The sequence below is a fragment of the Podarcis melisellensis genome (genome assembly GCF_964234715.1).
Source record: "Podarcis melisellensis genome assembly, chromosome: 6".
NCBI lineage: Eukaryota > Metazoa > Chordata > Lepidosauria > Squamata > Lacertidae > Podarcis > Podarcis melisellensis.
Genome location: NC_138538.1, coordinates 38,319,145 through 38,346,711, shown reverse-complemented (window position 1 = coordinate 38,346,711; position 27,567 = coordinate 38,319,145). Strand labels below are relative to the sequence as shown.

The 27,567-nt window shown below is 42.3% G+C and overlaps 1 protein-coding gene and 1 long non-coding RNA gene across 4 annotated transcripts in view; one reads left to right on the top strand and one right to left on the bottom strand.

Moving 5' to 3' along the window:
* The window catches only part of LOC309372669 (uncharacterized protein), a gene marked incomplete at its 5' end in the record, with an annotated part of 113,047 nt that extends 107,746 nt beyond the window's left edge, over positions 1-5,301 (top strand). For 2 of the 3 annotated variants that reach the window (XM_081916491.1, XM_081916492.1), the window contains one exon: positions 4,603-5,301. In XM_081916491.1, coding sequence (XP_081772617.1) covers positions 4,603-4,695 — 93 coding nt within the window. In that variant the 3' untranslated portion in view covers positions 4,696-5,301. Of the gene's footprint in view, positions 1-2,334; positions 2,473-4,602 lie in introns of all 3 variants that reach the window. The other variant, XR_014169580.1, reaches the window with a different exon arrangement.
* Positions 5,302-8,260: 2,959 nt separating this feature from the next.
* Positions 8,261-27,567, bottom strand: part of LOC309372688 — a 50,241-nt gene continuing 30,934 nt past the window's right edge. The window contains exon 3 of the long non-coding RNA XR_014169616.1: positions 8,261-8,618. This is a non-coding gene — a long non-coding RNA (uncharacterized lncRNA). The remainder of the gene's footprint in view (positions 8,619-27,567) is intronic.

Sequence of the window (27,567 nt, the reverse complement as noted above, 5' to 3'; positions counted from 1 at the left end):
GGTTTGATAGGTAGTTAGATTCCCTTTCCCCTTCTTCATACCACTTTGTCATTATTTTACTCCTTGCTGAAATGCTTTATTCCCTCCCATAATATCTTTTTATCTATTGACTTTTTTAAATGAATGGTGCAGGAACTGGGGATCAATACATATCCCCTAAAGATGTGCTGCTGTAAATACAAACCCACTGCCTTACCTATTTCCCCTTTTATAAGCTCTCCACATATGGTTGTCTGCCCCAGTGCCAAAATCTCCTACCTATTTTTAGTATCCATAAATATACCGGTAATTGTGTGACGTTACTGAAACTGGTGGCTATCATTTATATACCAACAAAACAGAGGCCTATAGAAATGTATTTTGACCAATGAATTTCCATGGGCTGCATTCAGCTAAATCGTTGCATTAGCAGAAGCCAGTGCAATTATTCCTACGAGTGTGGTGGGCTTCTCCTTTCCCTCCCCAAGTCCTCTTGGGAGTGGCAGCTGAACCCTGAAAATAGCGTGGGGAGAGGGGAGGAGGTGGTAGCTTGTTGGGCAAACACAAATGCTTATGCAGACAGAATGATCTTCTTAGTGCTACCAAGAGAATAGTGAACTTGAACTCACTAAATTGAAAAAGGGAACATTTTACTATTCACCCAGGCTTCATTTTCAGAACACAAGTTATTTCAGCCTTTTATACTTAGGGATGAATGAATCTATATATTTCTAGTCCACATATTTTCCAGTGAATTTCACTTATATTCCTTCAAAAGTCATTTAGGTCCTATTTCTGAATGTATCTGATTAAAAAAAAAAAAATGGCATGAGAATTCCTAAACATCTATTTAATTATGCATTTTATCACAAATACTATTTTAAATATGTACTTTATCTCACTGAATGCACTTCTAAGTGTATTTTATCATAAAATATGTATTTTAATGCATTTTGGTGTTGTTTTGTTTTTTGTTTTGTTTCTTGCCAAGAACTATATCATAACATTGGGAATGGTGTGAAATCCAAAGGACAATTATGTTCTGATCCACACATTAGGGCAGGAGGCGAGAATCAAGTTATTTTGCATTATAATTCTGCAAGTGTCTCAATTTATATCCATAGTTTTAGAATATGGATTACATGGCACAATGTTTCCCCCTTGTGGTAGGTGTTGCTATTGCTTCAGTTTTCACAATAATATAAAAGTGCATCATTTATTAAATTTTACTTCCCTCCTTTCCTATGAAAATTATAGATGCCACTAGAAGACACACTATTGGCATCACCACAATACAAACACAGCAGTAACAACCAGTTCATCGATGAGGTTAATTTTGTGCTGGTCTTCTTTAGTCTCATGCTCTTTCCTTGAAGTCTTTTGTGATTAATGAATGAGATTATCACATAGGCTTTCCTTAATAGATAATGGGGAAATCCTATTTTACATAATGAAGTGAGAGGAAGAAAGGAGAGGAAAATTATATATTTAGCTCCTGGTTATACTGAGAGTAAAACAGGTACTTTGTCCTTTTCCTGATTTATATCTGGTCAGCAATATTACCTCTATTATTTATTTAGTAGATTTATATCATGCCTTCCTTCCTTCCATCCTGGAGGTCAAGGCAGCATACATGGGGTTCCCAGATAGCTTCCCATCCAAGTACTGACCAGGCAGAAGCCTGTTTACTATCAGCAAGACAGCTGTATCATGTGCCCTCATGCCTGTTGCTACTGTTATTTAGCACTTGTCTTCTGGAGCAGCAGCAATGTGCTGAATTCTGTGCAGAGCTCTTTGAGAGCAGTTGCTGTGACAGCAATACTATGCAGTCTGGGCTACTTTCATTGGGACGGCAGCCATAATGGTGAAAATTGCTGAGAGGAACAGAGCAAAAATTCACAATGGTAAATAAGCTCATTTTAAAGCTTGAATTGATTCAGACTGTTGTGTTTTGATGGTGGTGGTGAGCTTCCTTGATTCCATCCTGGGCTCAAAAAATAGTTTGTTTTGAAGTGATTGTCAGTCAGCCGTTTAGATCACAATATAGCCCCTTTCAGATCTTCAATCTGTGGTGAGTGTGCATGGGGAGGGGGACTGTGTACATTACTCCTGGGCTGAGTCATAAGCCACCAAATTCCCAGCTTTCTTTTTAATCAGTGTAAGTTTCCAACACAGGTGGAAACAGAGAATTGAGGCAAAATGTGCAGCCACAATGCTCCTCATTTGTTCTCTGAAGAAAAACCGCCTACTCCATACCTGTGCCCTGTTCTTTCCCCATGAGATTGCGGAAGCCATTTTGGATGCCACACTCTTGCACTGCACTCTCACTTTGAAAAAAAAAATGCTTCTTTTCAGGGTGACATCAAGGTGCGGGTCATGTGATTCTCCCGGGAGTGCATCATGGAAGATGTGCATCACAGTTCTGAGTTTCCATAAGTTTGGACGGTATGCTTTTAGCCAATGAATGAAGTCAGGGCAAAGGCTGACATTTGGGTAAGCAGACAGACCCAATTAGACAATGAGAAGGCTTGAGTAGGGTGCCCATTGTCTGTGTTCCATTCCTATAAAAGTTAGTTGTAGATGCCACAGGAAAGCCCAATATTAGCATGGCCACAACTCAAAACACAGCAGGAGTTTTGGACTACAGCTCTCATTATTCTCTTCTAGTTTATCTAATGGACAAAGATGATGGAAATTGTATAGCAGCAACATCTGGGGACTCAAGGTTGAAGAATAGTCTAGGCTAACCATCTGCAACCTGGTGTCCTCCAGATGTTGTGGATTTCGACTCCCATCAGGTCCTGCCAGCATGACCAACAATCAGGGACATGGAAGTATGAACAGCATACAGTGATACCTCGGGTTACAAACGCTTTGGGTTACAAACATTTCGGGTTACAAACTTCGCTAACCCGGAAATAGTACCTCTGGTTGAAAACTTTGCCCCAGGATGAGAACAGAAATTGTGCGCAGGCAGTGCAGTGGCAGCAGGAGGCCCCATTAGCGAAAGCACACCTCAGGTTAAGAATTGTTTCGGGATAAGAATGGACCTCCGAAATGAATTAAGTTTGTAACCAGAGGTACCACTGTACTCTTTTGTATATATGTACATATGTATGTATGTACATGCACGCACACATGCACGTATACACACACACACACATACCAGACTTCTTCCTGGGACCTGAAATTGTGGCTGCTGCGCCAGTTCTGTACTGTGTTGGTTCCATAGCTGTCAACTTTCAGATTTGAAAATAAGGGATCAGCAGCCTCACCTGTCCCAGGGACAGTCTATGGGATATCTAACAATCTGGGATAGCAGTGGGAAGCAGCGGGGAACGGCGCTGGAATAAGGGAATTTCCTGCAAAAAAAAAGGAAGGTTGGCAGCTATGGTTGGTTCTGGCTAACATGGGTCTGATGGTTGGAGAGCACTTTGGCAACAGAGACAATTTGGACCAATAGAAAATAGAGCAATAAACAGGAAGAGCTAGTCCATCCAGCATGTCATCTCCTTGTCCCACCATCTTTGACTCAGGTCCAATCTGACCCTGCAATGATGGCAGGTGGCATCATTGTCATTATTCTGCTGGTGCCACTGCAGCTGCCCTGAGCAGTGAAGAAGAGAGTACTAAGGCATTCACCAGACTTTGCTCTCACCACCACCACTACTCTGCCATGTGGCCCATGGGAAGCTCCAAAGCAGGGAAGTAATCAGGAGTGGCAAAGGAAGAATTTGCATTTTTCCTCCCACTGTTGGAAACATACAGTGCTATGGGCCAATCCCTGGTGTGCCTGCAAGTGTTCTATATCCATGCACAGAATAATAAAACAAATATTAATTTTAAACAAATGCATTCACTTAATTAAACAAATGAAATTAATTATTAATTTTAAATACCCAATCTTTTCTTCCTGCCTTCAGGTGCTTTTTGTGAGGGAGAGACTAGAAAACAAAATTTCAGCTACATGCCCTTCTACATGAGCAAACATTAAAGAAGAATAGCCTGTTTTCCAGTTGTAGGCAAATTTAAGATTCTGATAGTCTAGCCAATAAGCGGAACATAGTGAATTCTGTAACTTAAATGTTAATGGCCACTAGAATGTGCTTCATCATTGGGCTTCAGGCTTTTTTTTGCCTGATGCTCCTGGTAAGACAGTTCCTGAAGTCTACTTTGTATAATTCCTAACTTGATTGGCCTTTGCAGCAGGGCTAGTTTGCTTATTAAGAACACACTAATTGAAGAATTCTTGTCATCCATCAACTGACTGTCTCAGAGGGTAGGCCACTGATCAGTGGGTTAACTAGGATCTATTGAACACACTTAGCATTTTTAAATCAGTGAACAGCTTATTATTAAACCACAGAATAGCCACAGAACAGTATGGCAGACAGTAGCAGACAAGGGGAAAGAGGGATGATTAAGAAGAGAGTAGTAATACATTGAAAAGTAGGAAAGCCACCCACACCACTGAGCAGCCTTCAATGACTGCCAACATGAGAGCTTTTAAAGAGGTGTTAGAACTCTAGGTTTACCAGAGTCAGAATAAGAAAAGTTGGAAGAAATAAGTCTCACAGTCCTCTGTTATTATAGTGCTGTACTGGTTTGTTCTCTCTTTTCCAGGGTGTAGATTGGTGCTGCAGGCCTGCATGCGACCGGAGAGAGGACAACATCAGCATCATGCATTGTCTGGGGAGAGAAATCTTCAAAATTTAAGGACAAGGGACAGGGATCTGTTAAAAAGGGCAAATGCCTTAAAGGAAATCCGAAGCACATTAAGGCTTCAGAGCCATGTCTATGGAAAAACCTCACAACTTTAACTGAAAAAATACCATGTCTATCCAAAGAAGCACATCATGGTGTACAGTATCTAAGGAACATCTCTGCAACATTAAAAAACAACAACAATTTGCTTCAAACTGTTTTTAATATTGCATTTTAAAATTACCGTAACACAAGAGAACAAAAGTGATAAACTGCTAATTAAGGGACAAACTGTAGGGGGTGCTAGAATCCCAGCTAAGATAGCCTAGGCGCATTCCATTGTTAGTGATGTGATGATTATCAAAGCTATTTGTGAAAGCATATGTTAGTCATGGCAATCTCCTTGGTAATAGAGATCTGGAGGATTTAGAGCCTGCTCTGTGCTGAGAAAGTGAAATGGCGCTCTCTTTTCTTAATTTGTCTGCCACGAATGGCATTGCTGTGTGACAGGCACAAGGAGGGCAAGAATGAATTCCCAGATCATAGGTAGTTGACTTATACCAGGTTAGACTGTTTGTCTAACTAGCCCAATATAGTAGTAGTAGTAGTTGTTATATAGTTGACTCTGACAGGTGGCAGGAGCTCTCTGAGGCCTTGGGCAGAGGTCTTTTCGCATCAATTCCTATGCTGTTTGATCCTTCCAACTTAGGGTGGGGAATCTGTGGCCTCCAGAGGTTGTTGAATTACAGATTCCATCATACCTGACCACTGGCCATTAAGAATCCAACAATATCTGGAGGGCCACAAGTTCCCCATCCCTGTTTTAACAGGAGATGTCAAGGTGTTTTCCAGGTGCCCAGTCTTGTTGGCACTCTGAGCATGCCTCTTAACCCCTTGACACTTCTGTTTTCCTCCATAGGTGGCTGTACAAAGAATCATAGAAATGTAGAGTTGGTAGGGACCCTGAGGGCCATCTAGGTCAAGCCCTTGCAATGCAGAAAATCTTAATTGAAGCATCCAAGACAGACGACCATCCAACCTCTGCATAAAACCTCCAATGAAGGAAAGTCCACAACCTCCTAAGAGTGTCTGTTCCACTGTTGAACAGCTCTTACTGTCAGAAAATTCTTCTTGATGTTTAGTCGGAATCTCTTTTCTTGTAACTTGAATCCATTCGTTTGGGTCCTACCCTCCAGAGCAGGAGAAAACAAGCTTGCTCCATCTTCCATGTGACAGCCCTTTAGATATTTGAAGGTGGCTATCATACATTTCCTCTTTTTCAGGTTTTTCCAGGCTAAACATACCTAATTCCTTTAACCGTTCCTCATAAGGCTTGGTCTCCAAACCCTTGATCATCTTGGTTTCCCTCCTCTGCACACGCTCCAGCTTGTCAATATCCTTATTATATTGTGGTGCCCAGAACTGGCTGCTTAGCATGCCAACCGATTGTTTTGGAAAGCCCTTCCTTAGCCAACTATGATCTCCAAATGGGTCACATTTTGTCCCAGGTAACCCATCAGAAAACACAATCCTTCTGAGGGGATCATGTTGTCCAACATGTTCAGTTTGTTCCAGCTGCTCCATGGCATATTTCAGGACAAGTCTCATAGAATCATAGAACTGTAGAGCTAGAAAGGATCCTAAGGATCATCTATTCCAACCCCCTGCAATGCAGGAATATGCAGCTATCCCATATGGGGATCAAACCTGCAACCTTGGTGTAACCAGCAACACACTCTAATCAACTGAGCTATCCAGAGGCCCTTTGAAGTACTTTGTAAGTACTTAGAGCTCCTCCTCATTGGAACTTAAAGTCAATTAACTTCAGCTGGTTTGGGACAAACAGCTTACATTACATTTCCAGCAAGAACAACATAAATATGTAACCAAATAACTCCATATGATATAACAAAACACACATGCACAGTGTTACTCCACACAGATTACATAGTCAAGGGGAGGAATGCTTTAAGATCCAATTTTACCTTGGGGTATTGGTGCTCACTAAGAAGTAGATTGGCATCTGTACAGCATTAGTACAAAATGTTTCCTTCTTCATCTCATTTATTTACTTCATGGCATGTTTTCAAGAAAAGTCTCACAAATCTTTAGTTATGTTTTCCATCCTATCACTGGCAGGAGACATGAAAAAAGCTGATAGCCCTGCCAAAATGTATAGCCCACTGTGGTCTGTGCTCTGTAGTCTTAAAAGACCACCCAGAGCATTCTGGGACACTATCCAAAAATTTATGTCTAGCTGGAAGTGTTTTTGACAGCAAATTCTCATTTTCTGTTGTACAGAAGCGTTCTGCACATTTGATTTAGCACTGTGGTGGCAAACCAGGGGCACTGTGGTCTTGATATAAAACTCCTGTCGTTCTTGTTGATGCACTTACCTTATTGTAGAGCAATGAGATGAGGTTCAGCTTGGGGGTGCCCACTTCAACACTATGGAGCTTGTTGTGCTCCTTGGTTTTCCTCAGAGCTACAAACAATGATGTAGGCTGGAGGATGGCTGGACTAGAAGTGGTGCAAGATCAAGTGTGAAACCAATGGAACAGTGTTTAAAGCATGCCACCATGCCTAAGATATAGTGACAAAGGCAGAAAAAAGGCCTAAATTGCTGTCTCTGTTGCACCCTCAAATAATCAGTGAATGGGATGTTGGAACCCCAGGCCTGCTGTGATACATTCACAGGTTCAGATGCTGGTAATCATAGACTACTGGAAGAAGAAGAAGAAGAAGAAGAAGAAGAAGAAGAAGAAGAAGAAGAAGAGGAGGAGGAGGAGTTTGGATTTGATATCCCGCTTTATCACTACCCAAAGGAGTCTCAAAGCGGCTAACATTCTCCTTTCCCTTCCTCCCCCACAACAAACACTCTGTGAGGTGAGTGGGGCTGAGAGACTTCAAAGAAGTGTGACTAGCCCAAGGTCACCCAGCAGCTGCATGTGGAGGAGCGGAGACGCGAACCCGGTTCACCAGATTACGAGTCTACCGCTCTTAACTACTACACCACGCTGGCTCTCCTACACCACGCTGGCTCTGTAATGTGCCCTGTATGAGGTTTCTCTTCTGGCTGGTCCTGAGGTTGCAGCTTGTGCAGAATACTTCAGCCGGAGTAGTGAGTGCTAACCCTTACCAAATATATATCATGGCAATGGGGTACAAGCCATAAGAGTAGTAGTAGTAGTAGTAGTAGTAGTAGTAGTAGTAATGTGCATGTGGTGCCTACCCTATGGATCATAATTGTGGCATCTCAAGCTGTGGGGCAGGACCACAGTTCAGAGGCAAATCTTTGGGTTTCCTACCCCAGAATAAAGGACAATTGGTGTAAAGCAGCTTCCTTCCAATTCCAATTCCATTCTAGATATAGGATTGTATCGAAATCTGTCGCTGCCCCCACATCACCCTTTCCAAATCAAGATGCAAGTGTGCAAAAGGGACTCTTCCAAAAAGACAATTCATTTCCCTTCCCTTTCACATTTGCAAAGCTAGAGCTATGAAGTCCTTCCCTTCCTCTTACTTTTCTGAATGCCTTCCTGAACATGGATTGTCGGGAAGAGTGGAACACTAATGTGAATAGAGGAGCAGTAAATTTGCATCCCAGCTCTCTTAAAAAACACAAAAAACCTGCATGCTGGAGTGCCCTTATTCAGATAAAAAGGACACATGAACATTAACTGCAACACAATACAAACTGTGATATAACCACAACCTGAGCAATAACCTGAGCAATATTGCATGATTACATTTGCCACCATTTTATTATGGGGCCAAAAGTACCCCTAAGAATTTATATCACTTGCTCAATAGCTCACCTATACACTGTCCTTTGCTTGCAGGTCTCTCAGGCCCAGTCACTGAATAAAAAACATTTTCTTGAATAACCTTGTGAAAGTCAAGGGGCACACGATTCTCTTGCATCTGATGAAGAGCTGCAAAGAAAGAGTACAGTCTCTTCATTTAGCTTGTAAAAGCTGCAGACTGGAAGAGAGTTTAATTTAATATGGTGTGTGCATTAAGAAAGAAAGAGGCTGAAAAACTGAACACTTGAGTGTGCTGGTGCTTGTAACTGATCGTTAGGCCTAATTGGATAGTCTGACATAGTCAGAAAAGTAACATTAACTAGGATTAGGGGGAGAAAAACACCCCTCAGAATCCATCATTCAAAAGGGGAAGATCCCCTCCAGCTGTAGTTTATTTAAAGTAAGCACAGTCTAAAGCAGTGGCAATATCATTCAACAGGAAAGAGAGTGTGGCTCTTCTACAAGAGATTTACTGTTTAGAACAGCTTCGCTGTGAAGTCACTAACATTTAGAGCACAACAAATCGGTGTTTATGTAGCTACACCACAATGAATGACAGTCTTTATGAACCTTGCAAGCAAAACTTAGTAGAGGCTGACAGTACTTGAAAGGAGAGAAATGTAGAGTTACTGGCACCGGCAGCTCAATAGGAGGCCCACCGTATTGTATGTCAGTGCCAGGCTCAGCCCAGAGGCATACAAAATAGGTGGCATCTTTTCCTTCTGTGCATAGATTCTGTTGGCCAATGTTTGTGTTGGCTTGGTGTTTCAAAAGCCTATGAACTCTTACAAATATTATTCAAATAAAACATATAAAATGTACATATTGTGACTTCCTAACCAATATGTCAACAACTGTCGTAAAAAGATACACAGCCATTACAATTACGGGACTATCTTCCATTCTGCAAATCCTTCTCAGTATACATGGCTTTTGCTGTCAAGAGAATAGGGATGACAAGGTATTATATATCTATTTCATTGGACCGATTCCTGCTGGAATAGCAACGTACAAGTTTCAGAGGGGTAGTTGTTGATAGTTTAGTTGCAACAAATGCAAAAGTTCTTATGCAATCTTAAATACTAACTGGTTTATTATGGCATAAGCATTAAAGGACTAGAGTCCACTTCATTGGATGTATGGAAGGTTATGACAAATTGGCAGATATATAAATGGGCATTGATGTAAAAGATATAAAATTTTAATAGTGAGGCCAGAAGTTAGGGATAAAATGCTAAATGTATGAAAATAAATACTGTAGTGATGATTTACAAAGCAGTGTTGATAATAACATAAGCTTCCTGGTACTGGCACTGATAAGACAAATAACTATATTGCTAAGACAATTAAATCCATTATCTCGATTCAGGCCACATGTGATGAATCAAGCTTCTACATAACAACTCATCTACAAGTTTGTTTTTGTAGACTCATAGACAGAAGGCCTCATCAGGTATTTGGATTAGGTGCTAACACACAATGGAGGCTGTGGGAATGAATGAGCATGCTGGCTGTAGCCATACATCAGCCTACATGAATTGAAGGCTGAAATTCTGAAGTGGGGAGCCCCTATATTCATGGAGGATCCCCACACGTTTTGGAAGGTTTTAAAATACACCGGGAAACACCATAGGTGGTCTCCACTTCAGAAGTTTGTGGAGGGTGAGGGGAGCATGGCGCTGATGCATTCATCCCCACGATCTTTCCTCATGGGTTAGCAAGTCTGGAGAATGCTTTAATCATGCCTGATTTGTGCAGCATGAAAGCTTGTATATTTCTTGCAGAGTTTGGTATGACACTGCTTTCATAACTGACTACTTTATAGCCTGAATCTAATCTCTGACATTGGCAAATGAAGTGTTGTTAGTTGACACCATTTATGAGTGCAGCTACAGCTGTCTATTGCTGCAACTTGTATTGCACAAGGGGCATAAGCTGCCTAGGTGCACCTGTGTGGTTTAAGCCTTTGCACAGTATATAAAAGGGTGCACGACATGACATTTGTAGGGAACAGGATTGGCAATGTTATCTGACATCTTTTCTGGGACACTAGAACCAGGACCTCTCCTTGGCACAACACAAATACTAAAATTTATGACATTCCCAAAATATTACCTTAAACAGTATTGCTACTCTTACTTTACTTTTCTGAGCAGTGAGCAGTTGCAGGGGTTTAATGTGTACATGGGTTTAATTTCCTTTGGAAGGACGTCACTGGAATATTTGAATTTATTTACAAATCTACAGCTAGGCATAGGTGGATGCAAAACCTAGAGCACTCCAACAAACAGCCAAAGTAAACTCACTGTCCCAGCCAGCCCAAATGCTGTTAGTATAGGGACCAAACTAATCTCTCTGTCTCCAGGTTTTTCTCAATCTCTGGCTCAAACTTGACAACTGCAGTCTGTTGTTTTTCCTTAAAGTTAAGGAAGATTCAAATTGTTCCTCACTATTTCAAGCCATAAGCCAGCAGCCTCAGGTATGACCAGACGTGACCAGCAGGTTTAATCAGCTTTAAGGCACAGCTAGCTCTCTTGAGTCCAAACCCCAAAATGTATACCATTTATAGTACAGTACAGTCAATGCAATGCATTGGGACGTGGGTGGCGCTGTGGGTTAAACCACAGAGCCTAGGACTTGCCAATCAGAAGGTCGGTGGTTCGAATCCCCACGGCGGGGTGAGCTCTCGTTGCTCAGTCCCTGCTCCTGCCCACCTAGCAGTTCGAAAGCACGTCAAAGTGCAAGTAGATAAATAGGTATCGCTCTAGCGGGAAGGTAAACGGCGTTTCTGTGTGCTGCTCTGGTTCGCCAGAAGCGGCTTAGTCATGCTGGCCACATGACCCGGAAGCTGTACGCTGGCTCCCTTGGCCAATAAAGCAAGATGAGCGCTGCAACCCCAGAGTCGGCCACAACTGGACCTAATGGTCAGGGGTCCCTTTACCTTTACAGTCAATGCATAGCCCCATAGCAACACATTACATATGTTAATGCTATGCACCCAAATACCACAACAAACAGCAGCTGTGCAATACACTATGCACAAAGCCTTATATAGACGCCACATCATTTGTTCTTCCAACAAATTAGCAGCTTGTATACTGCCCCCCTTCTACCACTTAGACATCCACACAGAATATGTATCACGTACAGGAAATTGGACTTCCAAACACAAGGGATGGAGAGCAGTCCATAGACAGCACAAGAAAACCACTTGAACAGAATAACAGCTGCTCTCCCATTGATTATAACATTCTTGACTCACTGGTGTTGTTTATCCCTAGTAATGTCTGTCACCTGAAGTACAGTCAACTCATTTGAACTATCTTTCTTCTCTAGAAGCAGAAGGGGGAAAAAATCAATCTGTCCCTTCTACTTCGATTACAGAAGTGAGAAATAAAAGACCTTCCAAACCATCAGATGACCCTATATATTTTACTGATGTGTTTATATATTAGTGGCAGTTGGCAAGGCTGTGGACTGCCAAGCACCTTCTGATGACACATAATAAGCACAGGTGTGGGGGGAGGCTTGCATGTGTATGCGCACACACATACTCACAGAGGCCTGTGGTGAATAATAGAACAAAAAGCTCCTAGCAACTCCACAAATCAAAGTGCACAAAAAAATAAACAAAGTAGTTAAATATCTCATTAGAAGGGCAAAAGATAGGAAGGGGGTGTTGCAAGAGGGTTTAAACAAAACTTCAGAGAGAGAGAGAGAAGATTTTAAAGTTTTAATGCATTAAAAAATAATAATTCAGTTTATAAGTCAGGCAATAACAATAGTTCTCTAGGTACAATTTGTTGGTTATTGTTCCCTTTTTTCTTATTCTGGTTGTGAACTCTCTCATATTCCTCTGTCTCCCTTTGACCAAGGCATGCTCTCTTTCAACCTGCCCCACTTAACATTTCTTTCCTTTGTTATTAGCCCAGTCAGACAAAATTTCTAGACAGTTCCATCGATACTGGTACTCAGTTATTTGCTGCTCTCTTTTCTTCCCTTGCTTCCCAAGCACAAGGTTGTTTATGTGGTGACAGCAATGACTATATTCTCCTTCATTCTGTGTTGCACCATGTCGGCACACCAACCATGTTGTATTATGCCATGTTCCCATGGCAGCCATTTTGTAACTGGTACCAATGATATTTTCTCAGTATTCAAAATGTGCCCACTGCTCTAAAAAGATTGGCAACCCCTGCCTTGGTACAGTGTTCAAAGCACGTAAACCAAGCATTTGTCATTTTTTTCTCTGCCATTTTTTTCTGTGGTATGCAATCCTGATTTTATCACCAGTCTTCCCAACATGCTTGCCTTCCAACTTCACACATTTTGCTTCATTGAACTAGAAAAAGTATTTTTCTAACTAACAAGTGCAAATACTTACTAAAAAACTGGTTGCATGATGAGATACACAAAATACACAAAACACTTTCCCCTTGTTTACACATCAGGATAAATGAAAACTGCTTAGCTAGAGACAAAATGGACTACACTGAATTGTCGTCAGTAAGCAAAGTGCAAAAATCAATGGCAGCTAACTGTTAAAAGGTGAAAAGTAGTGGAATGAATTTAGCCTTTTTTGGTGTAAAAATTATCATGAAACCCCGGTGCAAAAAGACCGTGTCAGCCGCATCTTATATAGTCATTTGCGTAGTCATTTTATACATAAAATCGTCTTCCTTGGAATCTTTTGAATCAGTCTCCAGGCTACTATCTTCCAGGTTCAGTGAGGCCACCACAGGAGGTCAAATATTTTATTGTAACAGGATATGGAATTCACAAATGCCGGAATAATTTTGCAATAAAACAAAATGTTCAGGGCTTGTGTACTATAATGAGACATATGAAGAACCATTAACTTGTCCCTTTCATCTGACTGCCATCTATCTTGATGTCCCATGGCCTTGAGGTTAACTGTATTTGCAGTGGGTGAGAATAATAGACACATTACGAATACTCGAGGTAGGATAAGACTCCCCAGCATAATGAAGAATTAATGATTCCTAATTTGTCTAGAGATACAGGATGGATGTCAGATCTGATGGATGCTTACTGGGTGAAACAAGTTTGTCCTTTCTTTGCTCATGGTTGGCATCTTTTCAGCAGCTAAACATTAAAGTCATACTTGTACCAAACACTCGCAGTAATACAGGGTATATTTTATTGACATTGCAGTTCTGCCTTCCGTACAGGTTATGACAATTAATAGGTATCGGCAAGGAATAGTTTCCAACAGAGAAAAGGTTAATTGTTTTGCTACATAATCTAACTCCAGGGAATCTTTCACTCTGCTGGAAAAGCCACCTCTCATGATGCAACAGAAGAGAAGCCAGATGCATCTTATTTGATAGGACTGACCCTTATTCTAGATCCCTGCAGCTCCTTAAACAAATGACCTTCCTGTAAGAACACTGCAGCTCTAGTGGAGTCAGCGTCAAATATTTCTAAATTCTCTTATTTTTGAAATAGTGTACTCACCATCTTAGTATCCTGGATATGATGATATAGACTGGTTGAGACCATTCACATTTATTCATTTATTTATCTCCACCCTGATGCTTTGCAAAATGGTGATATGTAAGTACTTTTCTAAATGAACTAAAAATAGCTGCACTGGTTGCCAGATTGTTTCTGGGCCCAATTCAAGGTGCTAATGTTAGTGTTTAAAACCTATAACCACTCAGGCCCCAAATACCCACAAGGCAGACTCCTTCCCTACTGACCCTCTTGAGTGCTAAAAGGGGGCCATCTTGGTAGTTCCTCTGCTCTCAGAGGATCGAGAGATGGCAGCCCAGGAGAGGGCATTCTCTGTGGTGCCCCCTAAGCTGCGGGACTCCTTCCCCACAGAGGGGCATCTGGCACCTTCATTATAAAGCTTCAGGAGAATGCTGAAGATGTACTCCTTTACCCTGGCTTTTGACATCTGAGGTGTATGTTTTCAGGACCCACCTTATTTGTATGAGTGCAAATTGTTTTAAATTGATTTTAATATTATTATTATTTTTTAATGTTATAATCTACCCTAGGACATTAGGATGAAGGACAGGTAATCAAAAAACAAAAAACCCCAACAACAATCCACTTTCCCCCCCTCTTTAATGCAGATGCACTATTTCCATGTTGTTTTTTAATTTTCTTTTGCAGAAACAGTAAATGTGGGTTAAATGGAAAAATAATATCGGACAGCATTTCAATGAGCATTTCAATGTGTGGACACTGTAGAAAACATCCATGCATGAGCATCACTACATCCACAAAACACTGCTCTGTGGAAGCAACCATTGCAAATTAAAAGTACTGCAGTCTTATTGTGCCCTTTATTATATCAGTGGTTTTTTTTTAAGTAGTCAGCATGCTGGGTAAACAGGAACTCTTCTCTTTTCAACATATATCCCTTCTGTCCTTGAGGGCCATATGACATGACAGGCTCAGTAGCATGTAGCGTATCCCTGGGGAAGCCTTTCCCCCTTGTTCTTTTTTGCTTTTAAAATGCAGCTATGGACTCTACAAACCAAAGGAGAAGAACAGCATGGGGTGAAATGTGCTGTTTCCCCAGTCAAAATCAAAACTGCTTTTTGCATTACATAGGTAGAGATACATACCCCAGCAAAAAGCAGCTAGGGAGAATTCAGCAGAAAAATAGCACCAGGGAAAGGGTTGTGCTGGGTTTCCACTGCTCTTTGCAGCTTCTACGGCTGCAATTCATAAAACAAAACAAAGAAACCAACTATGAATCAGGTGCCGCTTTATTTAAGTCACTGGCTTAAATGCTTTCTTGCTTTCTGTTTTTATTGCAAAAGGAGGGGAAAAGGTCAAGACATCCTGGTTGTTCACATGAAAAAAAATAATACTTTGATTTTCCAGGAAACTGCAAAAGATGAAAATAATAAGAAAAGAAACAAATAAGCTGGGGGGGATGGACAACAACTCTGGCAGCTTCTCCCCTTGCTTGCTCCATTTGCCCCCAAACACCCACCTGACCATGTTAGCCTGTTCATTTTCTTGTACGACCTGGTGTTACAATGAGTACAAGCATGGATGTGGTACGCTCTGCTGCACAGAGACCCGGAGCCCATTTCCACTAACCTTGACCTGTTGTAAGCCATCAACCTCCAGTGAGACTTGCCTCTGCTACACGCTGTTGCTACAGAGAGAATGGGGAGGGGGAAACCCACAAAGCATGTTTATTCTTCCAAGGGGACTTACGGATGGCTTGCCCCTATGCCACTCTAAATAGAAAGCACCATCCATTCAGTTGCTTTGGCTTCCTCCTCCTCCTCTCCCCCCACCAGCTTCTTTCAGGTACATTGCTTCTCTTCAGCAACAACTACACATGCCCTGTTAGGGTCGCATGCTGATCAATTAAAATTACTTCTGCTGAAATACTTCTGAAGCCAGTTGCTTCTGTGCAAAGCAGGAAAACAGTGGCTATAGGTGCACAATTTACCGAAGCTTACAGGGCAAACGGAAGCATAGGAAGCTGGAGTAAATTATGCTGGTGTAAGTAAAGCCAGCATAAAGTACACCAGATCTAGAGCTCGCTCAGGAGGCTCAAGAAGGGGAGGCTGGCTGCAGGCACCCATATCAGGTGTGTACAAACTGTGAGGCTGGCTATAGATAACTCATGGGAAGTGGCACAGCAAAGGAATGGAAGCAAAAAGGAGATGGAGTGTCCACCATGTCCACAGCGATGCTCACTACAGTGGCAGCCAAGCATCACTATGCATCACAAATCCCAGGCACACCAACTGCACACCCCCGGTGGTGGGAATGGGCAGACAAGTGTGAGGACAGGCAGGCAGGCAGGCACTGTTGGAAAAATCCATTCCACCTTTAGTTGCAGTCATGGAACTGTTGCATGTCACATGTCTGTTTACATACCAGCACAGTCTGCTGGGAACTTCTGTTGTGCGTATAGCTTTTGCTTCTCTCTGTCTCTCTGAGAAGACAAAGAGAGAGACGACATGTTTCTTTGTCCTGATTTATGATTAATAAATCTGTAGTTGTAGTATGCTCCCACAAGCCTCATGCCTATTCTGTGTGCACAGTTCGCTCGGCTGTTATAGTGTGCCCTAGCTTTGAAGCCTGGGTCACTGATTTACATCGGAGCAGAGGCCAATGGGTCTTCGCAGAGGGGCGACTGGAAGGAGACGACCCAGCTGGGACTAGCCAGCTGGCCTTGTGACCCTCTGCATACCAACAACAGGCACTACACTGGCATTTCTTGTGCCTGCTGTATGCCAGGCCTGCCTGGGAGCTGACAGCCCAGTGCTGAAGGGGAGCCTCTCCACCATGCAATCCCAGCACCTGTTCCTGCCACTGCTGCCTCCCACAATAAGGTGCTGGCATCATGTTCAACTTTGGCCAGTCTCCGTTGGGCCACAAAGGGCGGGGGCATTCTCTTCCCAGACCCCTGTGGGGCAGTGTGAGCAGGCACCTCTCTTTGGGGCAGGTGGCACAGCTCAGAGGCCGGGGCAGTGGTGGCTGCTGCCCAGAGGATTCCGAAGAGAAGGGGAGGGGAGAGGAGGCTGAGGGAACACCCCACAAGGGAGGGTATTCGAAAAAGGGTGATGCTGCCAGCTCTGTAGGCAACGGGTGGCATAACTGTGCCCCTGAGCCCCACAGGGGTGCTGCAGAAAGAATGTAGTTGGTCAAGGGAGCTGTGGACTCAAAAAGGTCAAAAGCCTCTGCTCTAAGCACATGCTTGTTTTGCTTAATGGTTAATCCACCCCTGCTCCAAGGAATTCAAAGCGCATGGGGAAATATCAAATGACAGCCCCCTAAAATATTTTATTGGGTGCTCCCAAGGGACCTCGGTTGGCATCTATGACCCTTAGGCACCCTTCTAACTCTATGATTCTATGATTCGTACACTGAATCAGAAAAAATGATTAATATGCTTTGCTGCTATTAAAGGTAAAGGTAAAGGTACCCCTGCCCATACGGGCCAGTCTTGACAGACTCTAGGGTTGTGCGCTCATCTCACTCTAGAGGCCGGGAGCCAGCGCTGTCCGCAGACACTTCCGGGTCACGTGGCCAGCGTGACGAGGCTGCTCCGGCGAACCGGCACCAGAACAGCACACGGAAACGCCGTTTACCTTCCCGCTATAAAGCGTTACCTATTTATCTACTTGCACTTAAGGGTGCTTTCGAACTGCTAGGTGGGCAGGAGCTGGGACCGAACGACGGGAGCTCACCCCACCGCGGGGATTCGAACCACCGACCATGCAATCGGCAAGTCCTAGGCACTGAGATTTTACCCACAGCGCCACCCACGTCCCTATTGCTGCTATTAGGCTGTTTATTTGTTGCACAAAGATCAGAGTACTATTGCTACTGGGGATGAGAACTTAAGATGGAGCAGGGTGTGCAGCATATTGACAACTAGGACTATCCTAGATGTCAGGGGATTTTCTGTTTTGCACATCACAAACTCTTGGAAGCAGAAGGAGAAAAGGGCTCTCTCACCTTCAAAAGATACAGAAGAGTGAAATGTCAAAAGGTAGCCTAGAAGGGCAGCAAATTTTAATACCAGAAGAAACAAAGGGTACTAAAGTTATATGCTTCCATATTTAGAGAAAGAAAGAACAGAAGGAAGGAAGCCATCCCTATATCCGGCATGTGATTCTGGCTTCCAGTAAATTCAATAAGAAATGTTAATAGCAAGCAAGGAATAAGAAGACTGTGGCAGAACTCTCTGCAGCAGCTGCTTGTGCACACACTGCCCTGGCTACTTCCATTCATCTCCTTACTTCTCTCTTCCCCACTGGCTGAAGCACACAATGGATCAACTACTTTGCAGTTGAATCTGGGGTCAGGGGGGAATGCTGAGATCTCTCCTTAGTAAAAAGTGAAAGCAAATTAAATTAAGACTGCACAGTCTTGCAAGCTTGGGAAATAAAATCAAACTTCCCAAATCAGATAAAAACAAAATCAAGAGGGCAATTAAATGTTCTGTTCCAAACTGAAGAAGGTATAATAGGTTTGCTGTTTTAAATTGAACATGGCATGCTAGGATACAAACTTGGACAACTCCACTCTTGTCAAATAGTTCATTTTAAAACTGGAAGCCACAAGAAACATTTTGAACAGCTTGCAACAACATTGTCAATAGCTTTTGAAATGAATAGATGAATAAGGTGTAAAGAAAATTATCATTGCTGTTATTCAGCCAAATAGCACACATTAGAATAATAAATTCCCGGTTCAACTCAGTCCATTAAAAGCCAGTAATCCAACCCATCAAAATATTCCTCTTCTTTCTTGCATAGATGCAAACAAAAAAAAATTAATGGTTAAAACTAGATCACTTTTACAGTGCAGTCCTACTATGCATGTTTACTCAGAAATAATGTCCACAATTTTCAATGGATTTTATTCCCAGGTGAGTATCCATAGGATTATGGCATTCAAATAGAGCATTTTCTCTCTCTTGCCTGAGGAAGGAGCTTGAATGCAAAGCACTATGAATCAAAGCCCTTTCCTCCACCCCCTTGGCTGCAGGACCAGTTTCATGTCAGGGAGCTACCTAGTGTAGTGGTTTTCAACCAGTGTGTCACGGCACCCTGGGGTTCCTTGAAGGATGGTCAGGGATCACACAGGCAACAATGGCCTCTGTCCCTCTTTCCTTCCCTCCCTTCTCTGATGCCCTCTTGCATCTCTGCCTCTCAAAGGCTTGCACACCGCTGTTTGTTGCAGAGGCCCTGGCTACAAGCTCCACAGGCGAATGATGCCCCTGGGGCTGGTCAGGGGGTGCTGGTCGCCAAGAGCTGAGGGGGCCTCAGAGTAAGCAAGCAAGGGGGTGAGGCAGCCAAGCCAGCTAGTCCACCAGTCCTTGCTGTTGGGAATGGACAGACAAGTCCTAGGGCCCTGTGGGGCAGGGGGGGAGGGCAGCTCAGAGACCAGGGATGGCAGCAGCAGCTACCTGGAGGACTCCCAAGGAGAGCAGAGAGGAGAGGAGGCTGAGGGAACACTTCACAAGGGGGTGGTGTTTGAAAAGGGTAAGAGGCTGCCAGCTCTGCAGGCAAGGGGTGACATAACTGGGCTCCTGAGTCCCATAGGGGTGCCACAGAAAGAATGTAGCTGGTCAAGGGAGCCGTGGACTCAAAAAGGTTGAAAACCTCTGCCCTAGCAAGGGCCCTTTCAGTTAGCTGTGCTGCAAAACTGGGTTATATTCAGTGCTCCCCCCCTAAACATGTTTAGGGGTACTCTCATTTTCCTACTCATATTGAAATACTGCCCCTCAATGAAGCCAAACTTAGATTCACAAAATGTTTAGGGGGATGCGTACCTCTGCTTCCCCACAGAAAAAAGCACTGTTATATTCAATAATTTTTATGCACATTAAACCCATTAAAACCAATGGACCTAAGTTACTAATGGCTATTGATGCCAATAGGTTTATTCTGGGTAAAGTTTGGCTGAATACAGCCTTTTATCTTCTGTCCTTTTCTAATAGGCTGATCATATAACAAGAATGCCAAATAAAAGAAAGGCTGGTAAACAGAACAATGGACTCAACCCTTTCAAGGTGGAAAATAATTAATTTGACCATGGCTATTGTTACATGTTCTGTGACCTCTGAGCAATGAGGGGTTTTAGAGGTCCCTGCATGTACCTTGGGGTTTGGTTTCCTTGGAACAGAAGTCACTAGAGTTTGGTGACATTTCTCTGTTACAAGGTTTCTTCACACATATATCAAGACAGAAGGCTCACAGCATTAACATTCCAACAGATACTTCTTCTCCATTAAGTTTCTACAGGAGCATAGCACAGCCATAGCTGTCGGTTTTGCACATAAAGCAAATCTGTCTCTTTCCAGCTCCACTCCCAAGACTACCAATCTATTGTTCTCTTTCATATGGACACACCTTGATGACATTACCTACAGCCAGAAGATTTAGAAGATATGTCCCCTTCAAGGAGGTTTTCCAACTATTAGTTTCTGTGACAACTAACCACCTATATTTCACCAAGTCTTCTGTAAGGCAAAGGTCCATTATTTCAATTCAGGTGTATCTACCAGGCCAAGCCTGTCCATCCAGGTTACCTCCTTAGAGTTATTCTTCTGTAGAATGCAATCATATAGCTATAAAATCACAAGCTTGGAGAGGACCCCAAAAAACCAATTTAGTCCAACTCAAAAATGAAAACACTATTAGGAGACTTACGTATTCCTCTCTCTCTCTCTCTCTCTGGCAAAGAAGACTGATATGCAAGACGGAGATTGGGGAAAATCAGCTTCAGCAGGAGCCAAAAATTATCTTGGATTTTCAAATACTGGCAGATATATATGCTCTAACTTTTAAAATTTGATCAGTGGGATTTCTATGGTAAAAACAGAACTGGCAGCAGTTCATTTTTGTGCAGTGTGATAAAGTTCACTTTTAAACTAAACAGTCTCAAATACATCTTCTGATCTCACCACTGAGCAACCATAGTCAGCCGCTGTTTAAGCAAAAGTCATAACAAAGTAACAGAACAAAGGTTGATATTCAACTAATAGTGCAATGCTTACCATGCCTACTGAGGAATAAGTCCTATTGAACTCAAAGGTGTTTACTCCCAGGTAAATGAGATTAGGATTTCAGCCTTAGTCATATGGCCCTCTAATTTTACCATTAATGCTGCTGCAGTCTTTTGCACATTTACCTAGGAGTGAAGCCCATTAAACCCCTTGCATGATGGGATAAGGATCTGGTGCACCATCTGGATCCAGTTCCTTATTTCTGGGCTAAAACATTATTTACATTCTTCTAAATTCCTTAGGAAAGAACAGGCTTTTAAAATAATGGTTTTGTGGCGCCTTGTTGAATTACTTTGAAAACTATGAAGATCAGGAAAGGCTGAAGAAACTTGGATGTGTTTCTGGAAAGGGGGAAAGACGGTTAGTTACAAGGCACCCAGAATTTCTGCTATTGGGGAATGGTAGCCTTTGCCTGAAGAAGGAGGTTCCACTCCAGTCTTGGGAAAGGCAAAAGTGGAGCCTTTGCTATTGCTGGGATTCAAGAACGTCATGTTCAAGGCAAGGACTCTGTATGACCTTTAAAAATACCCTTCTTGTGAATCTATTGTCTCTGACCTTTTTGTCCCCCTTTCAGGTTATTGCTTGCAAATTACAGAAGACAGCAAGATCTTTTCTTGGGTGCGAAACCTACTGAAATTGCAGGGTTAACATTTAGGAAATCAGAGCTAAAGCATTAATAATTCACTGCCCGCTGTCATATATATGTATATATATTCATACAATCAGTGTTTAGTTTTAAAATAATAATAATCTCTGATCAGTTATGTAGATGAGTGGTATGTGCCAGTGTTAACTGTGATCAGGATTAATCTGCCCACAAAGTCTGTCAGCATTTCAATACAATGGAAACCCTGGAGATTTACAAGGCTGCTAAGATCTTATGCTTTATTGGAACAATGTGTAAACCTGACGCTTTCGTTGTTCAGCAGGTTTTTAGGAATTCACTGTTCTCCTGAAAATTCCAAATATGAATAATGCCAAACGACACCATGGGGAAAGAGTTTCAATACCACAGGGGGATGGGAGGAAAAATATTGAAATCTGTACATAGCGCAGAAGAATGGAAAGGAAATTATTGCAGGAGTTCCACAATATAGAAATTAGGGGTGACTTCAGAGATTACAGCTAGCAAAAGATGAAAGCTTCCCAAAAGAATTCTTCCCTCGAGGCCTTTGGCTTAACTCCTCACTCCCAACCAAAAAGTAGGGATGGGAGAGGACATGCCAGTGTAGTGAGGAACATAATCAAGGCATGAATAGAGATATTTCCTTCAATCTATCTTGATGGGATTCCCTATTTAGCAGTCATCAGAGATTTGTAATATGAAAAGACCAGAACCTGTACCTTCATGTGTAACAAAACTAGCCCAGAGATGAAATGGTAATTCATGGCATGTGGTTTGTTTCTAAAACTGATGATTCTACTAGCATTACTAAAAATGAGTTTGTCTGATTGTCTCCTATACCTTGTTTTCTTTTCCCTTCCTCACTTCCCCAGCCCACACACTCTTCTTTCCCCTTCCATCTACCAATTCAATTTTGTGAAACTCTTGTCTCTTATGACATTCATCATACCTGTCCATTCTTGATGGAGGGTGCCATGATGTCATGTCTGCAATCTTTCCTTACTGTAAGCAAACATAAATTATTTTCTCTTTTCAATGTCATGGGCCCTGATATTGACTTGAGTTTCTCTACCTCAAAATATATATTTTATACCTCAGTCAATTCTTACTCTGATTTACGAGTTATCAGATGGCGCAGTTTTTTTTAATGAGCTCAGACTAAGCTGTATGCATGTTGATCCCCACCTTTAGTTCTGTCCATTGGACATGAGACATTTTGTGACTATCATTAAAGCAGTGAGTTGATTAAGGCCACCCACTGAGTTTCATGTCTGAGTGGGGATCTGCATCTCAACCTCCCAGGTCCTAGTGCAACACTCTAACCATGACAACACGCTGGAATCGGGCATTTTTCAATTTATCACCCACACTCTTCACCACACTAGTTCTCAGTACAGAGATGAGAGCTGCAACATGTTACATGAGGACAAGTATAACCCCCCCCCTTTAAAGTTAGCAAGAATTCCTTTAAAACAATTAATCAAGTTGCCTGTTCATGAGTTCAGTACTCACTACTTTTGCCTTTGTTTTTGTTTGCATGTTTTAAGCAAGCTCTCCTACTCAATGCCCTCCCCCTTTCCTTTTTCTCTTGTCACCGTCTAAACCTGGCAGCTGTGAAATATTAATTGTCTCGTTTGAGGCCTGTCATAGCTGTCAGAAAACATCAAGCTGGCATTCACTGGGAGCAAAGCCATTTCAAAACACAATGCTGAGATCACCTTTTGCATCAGGGGAGAAATGTGGCTTTGTTTGTTTAGAGAACCTTCAATTCTCCCTTCATGTCCTTCTGCAGCTGAACCTGATCTGGGAAAAACACATGATCGAGAGGGGGCATTCAATCAGGGCTCTCATCAAAAAGCTATATAGTGCCAATTCCGATGATGTGGTAGGAAGCAGCCCCAGAAGGCTTCCCCTTCCAGTCACCTATCAGGGAGCAAAGGGTCCTATTTATTCTGTTTGTGCTCTCTCCAGCCACCTTGCTGCAAGCACAGCCTAGCATTACAATGACGGCTGATGAGCCCTGACTGTTACAGAGATTGTCAAGAACCAGGTACAAGGGATGCCAATGAGATCTTTCTGGGCAAAGTCAAGAGTGATGGGAACAGCTTGCTGATCCAACCTAACCTTGTTGTGATGCCAAATGACATTGGTATGTCAGAGATGTGTCATCTGGGGGAAAGCACCAAGGCAGAATGGCATAGCTCATGAAACCCCTATGGACTGCAACTCTCCCTTTGCGCTTTCAGACCTATGTGGGATGTAGTTAAGCCCAAACCTTTTAATATTCACCCTCTTCACACATTACTTGGGTAAACGAATAACAAAGGGGTTGAAGTGCTGCATGTTTCATCCTGTCTCTGTGGTCATGTGGCTTCTCCTAGCCCCTCCTGTGGTGCGGGTTCACTTTTGAATCAGGGAGCTTTTTCTATCCATGCAGGCACCCTTCATGATGTAGAACTAGGGTGGCCACCTGTCCTATCTTACAGATGACAGTCCTCTATTTTGAAGGGCTGTCAAAAAACAGTTCTCTGTTTGAAAGTGTCCTCCATTTGTGGACTCTTCAACCTAAGTCTGGTTTAAATATAAAGGAGAGCAGGAGCCTTGAATATGTCCATCAACAGCCAGCAGCACCTGTTCAGCAGACTGAACAAGCCAACAAGCCGCCCGGTGTCTTCCACACTATGGCGAGGTGAATGCTGCAGACATGCTGAATATTATTCCTCTGGAGTTCAAGTGGAAAGGATTTTCTCCCATGGAGTTAGGGAACAATAGCCCTGAATACTTCATTGGAACATGCAGAATGGAAGATAACTGTGTGCCTTTGCTGGGGGGTTGTCACAAATGGTCCTCAAATGGCAGGGCTGCAGAAATCTCTAGCTCAGTTGAAGGAAAACAAGTCACCAATGGCTTATTTTAAATACGTTGTGAATGGGGGGGTAATTGGGTGGTGGTGGTTGTTTTTGCTATTAATTTTGTGTGTTTTATATTGTAAAATTTATGTTGTGAACCACCCTGAGTTCTACAGGTTTAGGGCAGTATAAATAAATAAATAAATAAATAAATAAATCCCAATTTTGCCTTCTCTGAATTTTGTATTGAATTATTGTTAATTTAATACTTTTAAAGGATGCAGCGGACTTGGTCCAAATCCTTCCAACATTCAACTCTTAGTCTACAGCTTCCTTTATCCAACAACATCTAGTGAGGTGAAAATCATTGGAAAAGAATTTTATGACAATTTTGGGGGCAGGGTTTTCTTTTTTAGGCTCTGCTTGAACTGGGAAAACATGGTTCAGTTGCATAGTGTGACCCTCAAAAGTGGTTAATATATGTTTAGGAAAGTAAACAGCATGCCAACCTCTGACACAGAGCATTAGCTGAACGTGTGTGAGAGGAAAATAAGGAAGCAGTTGATAAGGATTCTGAGGAGGTCAGTTGACTACAAAGTCTGACAGAATCCTGTCAGGTCAGAGAGAGATGATTGCTGTTTGATGACTCCCTCTTTCTGCTTCCCAGAGCAGTTATCAGGTCTTCCCATTTTCAGTTATCAAATTCACTATGCGAAATTAGAACTTGCCTACCTATCGGGCACTACATCAGCCTCTGGAGCAGGGGTAGAGAACATCTGGCCATCCAGATGTTGTTGGTTCCATCTGCCCTAGCTAACATGGTCAATGGACAATGGAGGTTGTAGACCAGCAACATCTGGAGGGCAACAAGTTAGGCACCTCTGAATTAGCGGCTCAAGGACAAAACTGATAATAGCCTTGAATGAACTGGTCATAGTGTAAGAAGCTTCCCAAGCAGAGAGAATCGATGTATGCTTTGGTGTGAGATCGATCGTATTTACCAAAAGTCCCTATTTCTCTTGGTTGCACTCGTTCTCCCTCTTCCTCCATTTGTAAATAGCAAACTGGGCACCACCACAACATTGAGGTTATGTGAGTAAAGTAAGTTAAGCATAATGTGATGTTCAGATTTTGTAGCACTGCAGCAATGAGAACTACACAAATACCTAGAGAGAGCCGAATGCCCCAGATATTAGCCAAATACTCTTCCTTTTGCAAATCTTTAGGGTTTTATCCCTCACTGGTAATGAACATTAGCAACGTGCAGTTCTGCAGAAGTGTGTGCATCTGCTATAATCCCTTCTGTTATTTGATCATGAGCCTGGAGCATATTTATGCCACATGAGTCTTCTTAGTCTCACCTGCTTTCAAGGATAATTAAAACCTAAATCTGCATTGACAGAGTTGCTTGATTCTTTTAGGTCTTATTTAGAACCAGATGACAATCAGAGAGCTTGTTTGTTTTTCAGAGCCTTTTCATATGTGACATTTCCCCTATGCTAAGATAACCTTCATACAGGAAAAAGTATTACCTTCTCACATGAAGCACAGCACAAAAGCTCATTTTGTCACAATTTTATAGGGAGGCACTGTTTTCTTGCATGATGCTTTCCTTATACAGTGGTACCTCAGGTTAAGTACTTAATTCGTTCCGGAGGTCTGTTCTTAACCTGAAACTGTTCTTAACCTGAAGCACCACTTTAGCTAATGGGGCCTCCTGCTGCTGCCGCATCGCCAGAGCCCGATTTCTGTTCTTATCCTGAAGCAAAGTTCTTAACCTGAAGCACTATTTCTGGGTTAGCGGAGTGTGTAACCTGAAGTGTATGTAACCCGAGGTACCACTGTAATCACATGTAGAGATGATGGACTCCTGCTTTGTCAAGAGCCCAGCCACTTCCTGATTATTATTTTTTAATCAAAGGATAGTTTGGGTAACTTTTAAAGCCTCACTACCACAAGGGTGCAACCAGTTGCTCCAATTCCTCCCACAGAATAACTGTCCAGTTTGTGGGTGGCATGGGGGCAACAATCAGGCAATAATGACTTGGTTGATTACATAGGCCTTTAAACATTATGGTAACATTATGAGATGAACCCACAGAAAACCAGCTCACACGTGTCTCCCAAAAGCTCCAGGCAGAATGGTTAACAAACAGGGTGATAGGAACCATAGCACAGCAACATCTGGAACATCACAGATTCTCCATCTCTGACCTAAAGTGTGTCTCAAAAATGCAGAAATGCCCCTGGGATCAGCAATGCCCGAGAATAAGAAAACTATTCATTTCCCAATGCAAGAGGGGATGCACTAGACCACAAGTTTGGATTAATTCATCCAAAATAATCACCAACCGCACTTTCCACATTCACAACCACTGATGCTGATCTGAATCCTCCAGAAGCATGCACTGCAATAATAGCAAAAATAAACACTTTTTACATTTTATCTTTCATATTTTATAATTCTTTAAATACTATGGCTGCATTCCAAAATGATGGCTGAAGTGTGTTATGGGGATGCTAATCAAGCAATTAGCAGTATCAGTGGTGCTCTTGGAAGGTATTGTGGCAGATTTTTATTGCCCAGGCAAAGGTTTTGATTTTGGGGGGAATTTTTTTTTTTAACATCATCCACAATAAAGGAAAAACCCCCACCTCAGATCCAGTTAGCAACTAGTGAAAGCTCACTTCCTGTGAAGAACCCTTACCCAAGAAATTGAACATTTCTGTTACAAAAAAAAATCTGCTAATCAGAAGACTATCAGGATCAGAAATGTTTAGAGCCAAAAATGTGCTGTTTGGGAAGTATCTTAGGTTGAATGAGGTTACGTTTACACAGACAAACATAGAAATCAGGATCTGCTTAATCTCCACACACCCCTACCACAGCTTGAGACCAACTTTCCCATACTTTAACAACCCATTTTACAGATATAATATCAGAGATCTGAACACTAATTCAATAAGATATCTTGTTCCTCCCCTGTCTTGCTCTGTGGCACAAGAAAGACTGAAATTTGGCGTAGGAACTCTATAATGGAACTCTGTAAAACGGGGAACATAAAAAATGCATAAGAA